The following is a 12169-nucleotide window of genomic DNA, read 5'->3' on the forward strand; positions in this document are numbered from 1 at the left end:
TAACTCACTGAATGGTCCGGTATGAATGGAATGAACACCGGATGAATGCACCAGAGTATTTTACACAGAGAGGCTACAAAGACTCGGATGACTAAAGATAACTCACCGGAAGGTCCAGTGATGGATTTGAAGGCACACCGGAGTGTCCGGTGTTCATAGAGACTTTGAGTGGAAGTCCAATGACTAGTTTCTGAGATTATTCTCACTGGATGATCCAATGTTAGTACTACTGTTCCTATCGGATCATCCGGTGTTAACAGCTTTTCTGAGCTGTTGGGAAAACGGCTAGTTGGCGGGTTTTAGACTATAAATACCCCTCCACTTCATTTGACGTATGGTATGCTGCTGAAGTCTAAAGAAAGCTTATATATACTTGAGAAGACATCTAAGCCATGAAAATACTTAAAGTGATTATCCAAGACAATTAAACACAAGATTAGAGAGTGTTAAGTGCTTATAGGCCTAGAGTGAGTTGTAGCTATATGCTACAACTTAAAGAATGGATTAAGGAGTGATTCTAGTTTGTGCCAAGTGGTACGTCGGCACCTTAGAGCCTTAGTGACTCGTCGGTATCTTGGGTCTTAGTAGCTTAAGCTTGTTGACCCTCCGACTTAGTGTAAAATGACGACAAGACACGTGTACGAGGATATAGAGATCCTTACCTTGGTGGCTTAAGCTTTGAAGTAATCACGGCGGTAAGTGACCAAAAAATAGTCTAGTGTTGAGACCTTATCTTGATGGCTTGGTGGCTCGATGGCTCATCGTGCTTGAGACCTTATCTTAGCGATTTGGTAGCTTAAGAATCGTGACCGAAAAAGACTTGCGATCGGAAGCATATCCTTTGTAAAACTCTAATATGGATTAAATGTGGCATTCATACTATCGATACTACAAGATAAAAATCTTTTATGCCAAATTTGTTTCCCTACTTTATTTACGTTTTTATATTTACATACTTTCAATTTACCTTGCTAAAGTAGGTTACAATCCTCTTAAAAAATTAATATAGATTTATCTTATAAAGTTTTTAGAACTAATTTATTTTAATTTTTTAAATATCTTAATTTACTCCTCTTTTAAAACATCATTGTTCCTCGCAGATGCATTAGAGACTCTGAATTGTTGCTGCCGCATCTCAACAGTCTGTAACACATCTGACAGCATGAGTGAAACAAGCTAACATGGACGCGTTACCTGCCGCGCGACGCCGTTTAGGGCCTGTTTGTTTCAGCTTCGGATTGTGGCTTTCAGCTTTTACAATCCGAAGCTGAAACAAACAGACAGCTTTTGGTTATAGTTTTTTTAAATCTGCTGGTTGGATTGTGAGAATCTGAGAAGCTAATTTTTCTTAGTTTTTGATAGATTGTGAAAGTCCATTTTACTAAACTGTCCATCAAAGTTTTTTTAGAATCTACAATCTAAAAGCTTTTCACAATCCAGCCTTTTACAATCCAGCTTTTTACAATCCAGCTTCTATAAACTACTTTTTAGAATCTCCAGCTAAAACAAACAGGTTCTAGGAGTCTTGGGCCAAAATCGCCAATTACCAAATGGGCAAGTACGAGACCGTTGCGCTTGCGCCTCACAAAATGGGCTCATTCACTCAATATGGGCCGGGCCGGAACGCGGCAATGCAGAAAGCCACTATGCCCGGCATGAAGCTCTCGTCGTACCACCTCGCCGCTTCCCTCCGCCGCGAGCCGGACCCAGCCGCCGCGCTCCGCCTCTTCCTCAGCCTGCCGACGGTAGCCACACGCCGTCTTCCCCGTTCCGCTATTCCCTCCGCTGCTACGATCTCATCATCTCCGAGCTCGACGCCGCGCGTCTCTTCCCAGCCATGGAATACATCCTCTCCCGCCTTCCCTCCGCCGCCCCCCATCTCCGGCCCCGCGAGCAGCTCCTCTGCCGCGTCATATCCGCCTACGGCCGCGCGCGCCTCCCATCTGCCGCGCGCCGCGCCTTCGCGCACCCGGCCTTTCCCGCGCCCCGCACCGCCCGCGCACTCAACGTCCTCCTCCACGCGCTCCTCGCCTGCCGCGCGCCGCTTCGGGACCTCCTCTCCTTCTGCCGGGACGCTGGTATTCCTCCCGACGCGTGCACGTACAACATCCTCATGCGCGCCGCGGCTGCGTCCGGTTCCCTCGAGCACGCCCGCCACCTCTTTGACGAAATGTTTCTGCGGAGCAAATGCCGACCGTTATCACGTTTGGCACCATCATCGCCGGAAGACTGGAAAAGGCTCTTGAGGTGAAGGAGGCGATGGTTAGGCGGTTCAACCTAATGCCTAATGCTCGTGTATGCGAGCCTGATCAAGGGGCTCTGCCAGAGAAGGAATGTGGATGTGGCGGTCAAGCTCAAGGAGATGGAGGGGAATGCAGCACTTGTGCTGGATTCTGCAGTTTATGCGACGCTTGTACGGGCATTGTTCCGGGTGGGACGGAAAGGTGAGGTAGTTGACTTGCTGGAAGAGATGAAAGGGAGGGGGATTGTGGCTGATACGGTGGTGTACAATGCGATGATTGTGGACTTCTGCGAGGATGAGAAGGATCCATGTGCTGCATTTGCTGTGCTTGGCAACATGAAGAAGAGTGGGTGCAAGGTGGATGTGGTGAGCTATAATGCATTGGTTGCGGGATTGTGCAAGTTTAGGTGGCGACGGGATGCAAGCGAATGTTCGATGGGATGTGTGCTATGGCAGTGTTACCTGGACATGGATACGGGTGTTGGAATCCAACTTGAACTCGGTTGTCCGATTCGGCAAATAAAATTTGGACACGCGAAATACTACTCGGAATCCGATACAGGTGTCGGAATCCGATTCGGATTTAGAGTGTCCGATTTGGCAAAAAAATTTGGGCACGGGTGTCTAGGTAACACTGACTGCTGGTGAGTTTCAGGAGGTAGACCATGTTTTGGATGAGATGGTTTTCAAGGGGTTTGCACCAAGCAAAGATGGTGCAAGGAAGTTCTTTCAGGGGATTGAGAGGGGGGGGGGGGGAGATGCAGTGTTGCTGGAGTCGATGTGTGCCGGTTGGCGAAGGTGAACGCTTTGGAGTCAAGTGGATGGGAGAAAGCTATGGGCGGTGTGCTGAATGATCCTGCAGAGCTGAGGATAGAGAAGCAACTATATTCTTTAAGATTTGTTTGATTAGATATCTTCATGGATTTGATCAATATTCAATGCAATTGTAGTTGCGAAAAGATGACAAACATGGTTTTTTAGCTACTAAGTTCATCTGCTATACAAGACTGCCTTGCAGGTATTCCAAATATCCCACCCAATTCAGGTGAGTGCCTGGCTGAAAGTTGTGTTAATGATATTGGTAACTGCGTGTATCAAGACAAGATGTAACTTTGAAAATGGATGAAGTATTCAAGTTAACTAAACTGTCTTGATGCATGCAGACAAAGCCTGCAGAAGAAATTATTGTTTTGACTTTCGTTCCATTATTGATCATAATGTGGTTGTGACCAGTTGCGTTCTTCTAAATACTTGCTAACCTTTCTGCAGGCTTTGTGTGCAGTCTCTTCCGTAAAGCCATTTGCAGTAGTAAGGTGAACTAATATGTATTACAGCAGAGGACAACAGTACTAGTTTTTCCTTTCCCAAAATATCACTCTTTATGTTACTATACATTAGGAGGGGAGATAATTTACAAGAATGAGCAAGTGCAAAGAGTAAAGATAAGGGGAAAAGAACAGAGTGACAAACGCAATAGACCTACAGGCATCCTCAAGGACCTCAAACGAATCATTGTGTTGAGGAAGTTTGCAACATACTCAACAGTTTTGTCAATTTTATCATGCAGCTTTTCATTCAGGAGTCAGATGCTGTTTTTGTCTAATGATCCAAGAGCATGTGCCCTGGAATTCCTTTACGAGTCCAGTAATTCATACCTGAGTTGGGTTTAGAATAACGTTCCCATGTAAGACATTAACTGCAGCAACATGAAAAATGGAAAATAAAAAAAGGAAGATAATATCCAGAATTTCATTGAATTATCATGTATTCTGCTGGTGCTTCCTCTGTCTAGTTTCCGTGTCATAAAACATGTGTTTGACACTTCGATTTGTTGACTTTCTTTTTTTGTAGAAGGTAATGCCCTCATCACTGGGTCAATAACAGGATAACTCTACATTCAAAAATCAGGAATTTTACAGGATTCCTGTGGGCATTACAGATTGCACTTGGTGATACTTTTCATGGTAAGAACTGAAGAAGAATGCAGAAAGGACGAATAGCGATGCTTGGAGAAACCAGATCTTGCATGAAGCATTTAGTACGAGGCTGTCCGCACAAGTCATGAGAAGCAAACATTAGGGCAAACTGAAGTTTGCCATGGAAAGTTTATAACAAATTTCTTCAGGATGACGACACTATTGTTTCTTACGGTCTTGGGTTTATGGAGGGGACTTATGTTAGTCATTTTCCTGAGAAATATTGTAATGGTATGGATGTATTTGGGATGCTGCTTCTCAGACAGTTTGCCAAAAGTAGTTTATGCGGTGCATTTGTGCGGACCATGGCCGTTTGCTTGATAGATGGGATCTGGGGTACATCCTTTGATGCATGGTTTTTGCTTTTGTAGAAGCTGTTTTTTCCAAGTGCGTGAGGGTAGATGATGGGCTCTTGGGGCGCCGGCTGATGTTGCAGATTTCTTAGAGGATCAACTTTGTATGTAGCAAATTCAGTTGCTATTTGTTATTGTCTCTGTTTGATTTATGTGGTCATCCTGTTTAAATAAAAAGGTTGGGAAAATGAGAAATAAAAAAATATATAAAAAGAAACCATTATGAGCCTCTCTCTTCTCAAACCCCCCCCCCTCCCCCCTTGGCCTATGCCTCCTTGGGCTGAAGCCGCAACCTGGCCCATCTCTCCCTCGCGTACCCCCTCCCCCTTGGGATGTGACTTAACCTAGTCACTTGGCCTATTTCTCTTGTGAACCTATGCCAAGCTCTCTCTCGTGGTGGGCTCACTTGTTGGATTCGTCTTTCTCCTCCCGCGATCCCCTTCCATAAATTGAGCCGGCACCCAATTCAAAATTCCGTCGATTCCACGCGCATAGTTAAGGAATTAATTGCCAATTGATGTTGTGGATGGAAACTGCGGGCAGAAAATCAAATCATCGAACATTTTGTGAAGGAATCAGAGCATGAAGTTTGGAAACTGACGTCGACGATCGCGCACGCCACTTTAAACTTTAACCGCTTAGGATCTGCTCTCCTGACCTATATAAACCCCGAGACACCCCTAGAGCCTCCCCGCACCTCCACAAGCATTTCCCTAAACCCTTAATCTAAAGTGGCCACTGTGTTAACAGAGCCAGTCAGCATGCCAGCGTCAGCGTCACGCAATAAACAACATTTTCTTTCAGAAAAATAATTTGGTTAAACTAATAAATCATTATAAAAATAAGGTGTTTTTCTTATTAGGAAAAATTGGTAAAATCTTTAATAATTCTGTTAAATATTTAAATAGGTTTTTTCTCAGTAGAATAATTTGGATAATATGTTTTTAATTCGGTTTAATGATCTTTATTCCTTTTAAATTGATAAATAATGCCAATAAATAGAAGATAAATATTTCTTAATAGGAATAACTTTAGAAATTATTTATTAATTTAGATAATGCTGTAAATAGGTTTTCCTTAGCAAAATAATTTATGATAATATGTTTTAATTCAAATAAATATTGTTTTAAATTCTTTTTAACTCCTAAAAATACAAATAAAATCATGTTATCCTTATTAGTTAGTTTTATGTCATATTTTAATTATTTTAATTTATAGTTAAATATTTTTTACTTATAATAAATTCAAATAAATTAGTTTAATTCCCAATAAATCCTAGAAAAATGCTAGAACTACCCAAAATTTTTTAGAAAATTCACCAAAAATCATAACTTAGTTAATTGTGGTGTTTTGAACCTGATTTGGCTCTTCCTAGCTTTTAGTGTTCATTTGCTTTTTGTTATTTCATGTTTCGACACCGACGTCCAGGAGGAGGAATTTGCAGGATTGCAGGACAATATTTCGAGGAAACCCGTGAGCAAGAAGGCAAGTTGTCCTTGACGCATATAGTACCTAATGTTGTAAATGTTTTATTTCCGAACACCTGCATGATATAATACTGTTGGGAATCTCAAAGACAGGATCTACTTTAGAATTCCATACCCACTTTGTCACTAGGAAACTTTGGTCTTATGGGAAGGGTAGATTTTCATCTGATCTTCACTAATTTAAATTCTCCCAACTAATTGCCATGGCTCAAGTAAAAAACTAACAAGTACATTTAAGAAAACCATTAAAATGTCCAACGATGCGGAGAATTTGTTTCGATAGGTATATATAGATTCGACAAAATTTCTTCAAATCAGATCAAAATGGTTGAATTCTCTATGATCAGACAATTAAGTTGGTGAATGTCATGATTTTGTCTAGAGCAGTAGTTGCAACCTTTTGCATTTTCTTGATAATTTGTCTAAATGTCTCACGTCCAATTGGTAACTTGGAAGAAGTACCAATGGGGAATTTCATCCTCTTCATGTTAGGCTCATGAGTTCATCCCTCCAAGTCTATCTCCACCCAATTGGTCGCATAAATAAGATTAAAGATTCAAAGAGTTTTATTGGGTATGTGTTTGTTGTGTACTTGTCTTGTATTGTGTGAGTTTAGTTACATGCAATCTTCACTAGTTTTGAAAATATTCTGTTGCTTTTGATGTTAATAGAAAAAAAAAACATGTTTTGAGCTAATTGTCACATTCGGTCCGAAAGTAGGAAAAACAAAAGACACTTTCAAGAAAACCATTGCAAACTGAGGGAGAGGGAGAGAGACAAAGAGCTTGGTGGTTGCATCATTTACAAGATAACTATGCAAGTACAGCCTTCATGCTAGGCTTAGGTCCCTTGTTGGTGGAGAGGAAAACCACCTGCTTGTTTCATTTCTAAATTTAGTCAAACTTTTATAATTTGTCCACTAATTTTAAAATTACTATTTGTATTAGCCAATAGTTTCGCAATGAAAAATATTTTCATAATACTATAATTTTCTAAGTTTTAACCATTACTTTCATATAGAAGGCATGTGTTACAATCATACATTAGATGCAGTATCAATGTTCAAAATATCGTATATTTATAAAGAGGTCGTATTTTTTTAAGAAAATTAGGATTGCATTCTTAATCAGGCCTTATGGAATGCGTTTTGCCCTTTTGGGTGCTTGATAGAACAACTGAAACACTTGCGTGCTTTACGCATCGTGCTGCTGATCCACTCCATCCACTTCCTAATCGGACGGTCCTAACACCATTTTTGGGATCCTGGGCGGTAACCGCCCGCACTATAAGATGCCGGGGGTATTTTTAGGGTTTCCGCCGCCAGCCACACCCCAACACCAAAAACCCTCCCCTCTCCCCCCTGCCCCCCTGCGCGCCGCCGTTTCTGCTCTCCCGGATCGCCATGGTGAGCTTCTCCTACGCCGCCGGTGCCGCGAAATCCTCGGCATTTCAGGCACCTCATTTAGCGCGTGCGCCCCTGATGCCCCTGTGGTTGTTGACGTGTTCGTGTTCCGCAGGCGTCGGAGAAGAAGCAGTCGAACCCGATGCGGGAGATCAAGGTGCAGAAGCTCGTCCTCAACATCTCCGTTGGAGAGAGCGGAGATCGCCTCACTCGCGCCGCCAAGGTATCGCCTTCCCACCCACCCCCTTCACCCCGGCACGAAAACTTCCAAACAAAAAATCTTCCTTTGTGAGATGCATTTATGGATTCAATTCGATTTGGTGTGCTTCGATGCCTGCGATTACAGATCTACACGCGTGTAATTCGCCTCAAGAAAACCCGGAAGTTTAATCTCATTGGGCATTGAATTTGTGAACTGTTTAGATTACTAGAGACTTGTTAAGTGGTTTACGCGATTGCTAATTTTATTCCCACGGTGCTCTGGTAGGTGTTGGAGCAGCTGAGCGGGCAGTCCCCAGTTTTCTCTAAGGGTATTCTTCTTCAAAATTTGTTCAATTCAATGATGCTTAAGTGGTTTCAACCAGTGGTATTTACGGTGATGGCGGTGTTTCTTGCAGCGAGGTACACTGTGAGGTCTTTCGGTATCCGGCGTAACGAGAAGATTGCATGCTATGTTACAGTCAGGGGCGAGAAGGCGATGCAGCTTCTCGAGAGTGGGCTGAAGGTGAAGGAGTACGAACTGTTGAGGAGGAACTTCAGTGAGACTGGCTGCTTTGGGTTTGGTATCCAGGAGCACATTGATCTTGGCATCAAGTAAGATGATCTTTCTCTGTTCCGCTTACAATTTTGATGTGGATAATCTATTGCCATGAGTTTGTTATCTTATGTTTTGGTTCCCTTGATTATAGTACAATCCTATTTGCTTGGTTCTAAGATAATGGAGATTCTGGTTATTTGTTTCAGAATTTTGGAGTAGTTCAGGGCTTGGTTCTCTTGTCTAGAGATTCTTGAAGAGTAGAGGGACACTAGTATGCATTTGTTAGATGTGTGGTTTCTCTACATTTAGTATTCAAAGCACAATTTGAAAGTTGAACCAGACGAATAATTTTATTCTCTGTGTTTCAAACCACTGGATTCAGTCACATTTCATGATTTTTGTTCTTGTACTGTTGTCTATGCTGTCCTAGTTTGATAAATTTGCGATGACACTTCATTTGATTTGGCCCTCAGTTTTTGTGTCCTACTTTGATTAATTTGCGATGACACATTTGATTTGGCCCTAGCCTTTAAGTGTACTAGTTTGATTTTATTGCACACTTCATTTAATTCGGCCCTAGTTGAAGTAACTCTTATCTCTGTTAGACAGTTGAAATATGACCTTAAACAATGCCTGGTATGCAAAGCCAAATCGGAAGAAAATAGTTGCTTCCATTTTTACCAAGCGGTTTAACTTTTAGTTTTACACTCTGAAGCCTGTACAATTTCCATGCAAAGCTACTATGTATCATGCTATAATTCACAAAATTTCATTCCCTTCGATGCAAGATCACAGGGCTTTGCAAACTGAGTGCATCCTCTATTTTAATTTTAGAGGTGACTGTTAGATATTCTATTGTAGTCATCATTTTGAACAGTATTGTTGGCTACTACTATGCTACTTTCATTTGTCAGATCATTTTATCACCATACCAGACCAATAATCACTATTGTGCTGGGGAATAACTCGATTATCTTTCTTTCCAGGTATGACCCGTCCACAGGTATTTATGGTATGGACTTCTACGTTGTTCTTGAGCGTGCTGGGTACCGTGTTGCTCGCCGGCGCCGGTGCAAGTCTCGTGTTGGGATCCAGCACAGGGTGACCAAGGAAGATGCCATGAAGTGGTTCCAGGTCAAGTACGAGGGTGTTATCCTGAACAAGTCTCAAGCAAACGCCTAGTAATCGTCGAGAGTAAACCAGTTGTCCCTTAGAACTCCAGTTACGTTTAGTCTGCACCATGGTATTGTATGCTTGTTGGATATCAGATGCACTGTCAGTTTTGCCTCTGTTGGAGTTGACCTTCTGCGTCCATAAATCCATATTAATCATCAGACAAGCACCTATTGGCTACTGTTTTTTTGTTGCTGCTTTGATCTGCCAGCAAAAGCTGAGCAGCAGTTGCCAGATACTGTTCACTCTTGTGATGCTTTAGTTCTGTTGGGTGACGTCTTGGTTCGGTCTAGTGATGGCCAAATGGGTCTGGTGGGCTGGCCTGGTACTGGCATAATAGCGGGATGGCCTAGAATTAGTTGGGTTTGGTACCAGGCATGATAGCGGGATGGCCTACAATTAATTGGGTTTGGTAATTGACCGGGTTGAAATGCTCCGTATTCATGGAAATACGACAGACGATATCATTGATCATATGGTGGATATATGGGATATAGACAAAAAAGCTGATTCAAAAACTCTTAGTGGGTTCGTTAGAGCACTTTGAAGAACTTAAACGATTTCAGAATACTTTCTTGTTGATAGGTATGCTAAAGGCACAAGGTTGAGTCAACTGCACAGCATAAATCTGTCTTTGATGACGAAGAAGTCAAAACACGAATGGAGGTGGACCTTGAAATCCACCAAGAAGTGTTTTCCAAACCTTTTCTAAATTTCCTTAAGAAGTAACCTTGCTTTTGGGTGAAAGATACATCGGAAAAGAAGAGGCACCTTTGTTGTTTGTCGTTCGTTAGGTATTCATTGCTCGTTCTGTGGTTAGATTCATTGCTCATTTTGTTCGATCTGGTTTAGTAAAAAGGTTTTTCTTTTTTAAAAGCGGATTTCTCCCTTCAAAATAAGATATCATCTATCGGCTTTGTTAAAGTATGGAATTCTCATCAAGACCTGTAGAACTAACGACTCTCTTAGAAAGTAGAATGACCAACTTTTACACGAATTTTCAAGTGGATGTGATCGATTGAGTGGTCTCAGTTGGAGATGGGATTGCATGTGTTTACGGATTGAACGAGATTCAAGCTAGAGAAATGGTGGAATTTGCCAGCGGTGTGAAAGGAATAGCCTTGAATCTTAAGAATGAGAATGTAGGTATTATTGCCTTTGCTAGTGATATCGCTATTAAAGAAGAAGATCTTGTCAAGCGCACCGGATCTATTGTGGATGTTCATGTGGGAAATGCCATGCCAGGCCATGTGGTTAACACCTTGGGAGTATCTATTGATGGAAAAGGGGCTCTAAGCAATCACAGACAAAGATGTGTCGAAGTGAAAGCCCTCAGGATTATTGAACGTAAATCTGTTCATGAACCCATGCAAACAGGCTTAAAAGCAGTGGATAGCCTGGTTCCTATAGGCCGTGGTCAACAAGAACTTATAATCGGGGATAGACAAACTGGAAAAATAGCAATAGCTATCGATACTATATTAAACCAAAAGCAAATGAACTCAAGGGGCACAAATGAGAGTGAGACATTGTATTGTGTCTATGTTGCGAGTGGACAAAAACGCTCGATTATGGCACAATTAGTTCAAATTTTTACAGATGTGAATGCTTTGGAATATTCCATTCTTGTAGCAGCCACCGCTTCGGATCCTGCTCCTCTGCAATTTTTGGCCCCATATTCAGGTGTGCCATGGGGGAATATTCCGCGATAATGGAATACATGCATTAATTTATATATGATGATATAAGTAAACATGCGGTAGCATATCGACAAATGTCATTATTGTTACACCGACCACCAGGATTGGAGGCTTTCCTTGGGGATGTTTTCTATTTACATTCTCGTCTCTTAGAAAGAGCCGCTAAACGATCGAACCAGACAGGTGTAGGTAGCTCGACTGCGTTACCCGTGATTGAAGCACAAGCTGGAGACGTATCAGCCTATATCCCCCACCAATGTGATCTCCATTACAGATGGACAAATATGTTTGGAAACAGAGCTCTTTTATCATGGAATTAGACCTGCTATTAACGTTGGTTTATCCATCAGTCACGTCGGGTCTACCACTTAGTCGAAAGCTATGAAACAAGTTTGTGGTAGTTCAAAATTGGAATTGGCACAATATCGTGAAGTGGCCGCCTTCACTCAATTTGGGTCAGACCTTGATGCTACGACTCAGGCATTATTCAATAGAGGTGTAAGGCTTACTTAAGTGCCCAAACAACCACAATATGAACCACTTTCAATTGAAAAACAAATTGTTGTGATTTATGCTACTGTCAATGGTTTCTGTGATCGGATGCCACTAGACAGAATTTCTCAATATGAGAAAGCCATTCTAAGTACTATTAATCCAGAATTACTAAAATCCTTTTTAAAAAAGGTGGCTTAACTAATGAAAGAAAGATGGAACCTGATGCTTCTTTAAAAGAAAGCGCTTTGCCTTACCTGTGAATTAAAAAGAAAAAATGGTTTTGCCCCTTCCTTTAGATTCTCAGATGTAGAGAGGTTGCCTCTCTTCTTATGTAGAACTGCGTAACCAAAGCGACTTACTCTGGATGGATAGGTCTGATGAGGGCCAATTTCAGTTCGATTTTGAAAAGTCACATGCATATAAGCAGTTGCCCTAAATGAGTCTGTCTATTAGCCAATTTCTTCAGCCTTTGCTCAGTCTATTAGCTCCTTTTGCCCTTAGCTGCACTGGTGGGTGAAAGTACAGTTTCGTTATGATAAATCACTCGTGGGATTGAAATCATTCATTCGGGTCACCTCTTTTTT

At 41.8% G+C, this 12169-nt stretch overlaps 2 protein-coding genes and 1 pseudogene across 2 annotated transcripts; all 3 read left to right on the plus strand.

The window, feature by feature from the left end:
• Nucleotides 1–1646: 1646 nt before the first annotated feature.
• LOC133928607 (putative pentatricopeptide repeat-containing protein At1g53330) lies at nt 1647–4661 on the plus strand (annotated as a pseudogene).
• A 2673-nt stretch (nt 4662–7334) lies between these two features.
• LOC133928608 (large ribosomal subunit protein uL5-like) lies at nt 7335–9571 on the plus strand. The gene is made up of 5 exons (XM_062375019.1): nt 7335–7463; nt 7576–7683; nt 7948–7990; nt 8078–8273; nt 9204–9571. The coding sequence occupies exons 1-5, from the start codon at nt 7461–7463 to the stop codon at nt 9397–9399; spliced, it is 546 nt and encodes a 181-aa protein (XP_062231003.1). The 5' UTR covers nt 7335–7460; the 3' UTR covers nt 9400–9571.
• A 603-nt stretch (nt 9572–10174) lies between these two features.
• Nucleotides 10175–11845, plus strand: LOC133928609 (ATP synthase subunit alpha, mitochondrial). The gene is given in 4 exon segments (XM_062375021.1): nt 10175–11089; nt 11091–11121; nt 11123–11338; nt 11340–11845. Coding segments are annotated over 4 exon segments (1284 nt in total). The 5' UTR covers nt 10175–10316; the 3' UTR covers nt 11604–11845.
• The last annotated feature ends 324 nt before the right edge of the window (nt 11846–12169 follow it).

This window comes from Phragmites australis, chromosome 9 (assembly GCF_958298935.1).
Source record: "Phragmites australis chromosome 9, lpPhrAust1.1, whole genome shotgun sequence".
NCBI classification, from domain to species: Eukaryota; Viridiplantae; Streptophyta; class Magnoliopsida; order Poales; family Poaceae; genus Phragmites; species Phragmites australis.

Coding starts and splice junctions, on each gene's coding strand:
- LOC133928608 (XM_062375019.1), top strand. Junction 7,684..7,947: donor GCCTCACTCGCGCCGCCAAG/GTATCGCCTTCC, acceptor GTGCTCTGGTAG/GTGTTGGAGCAGCTGAGCGG. Junction 8,274..9,203: donor CACATTGATCTTGGCATCAA/GTAAGATGATCT, acceptor CTTTCTTTCCAG/GTATGACCCGTCCACAGGTA.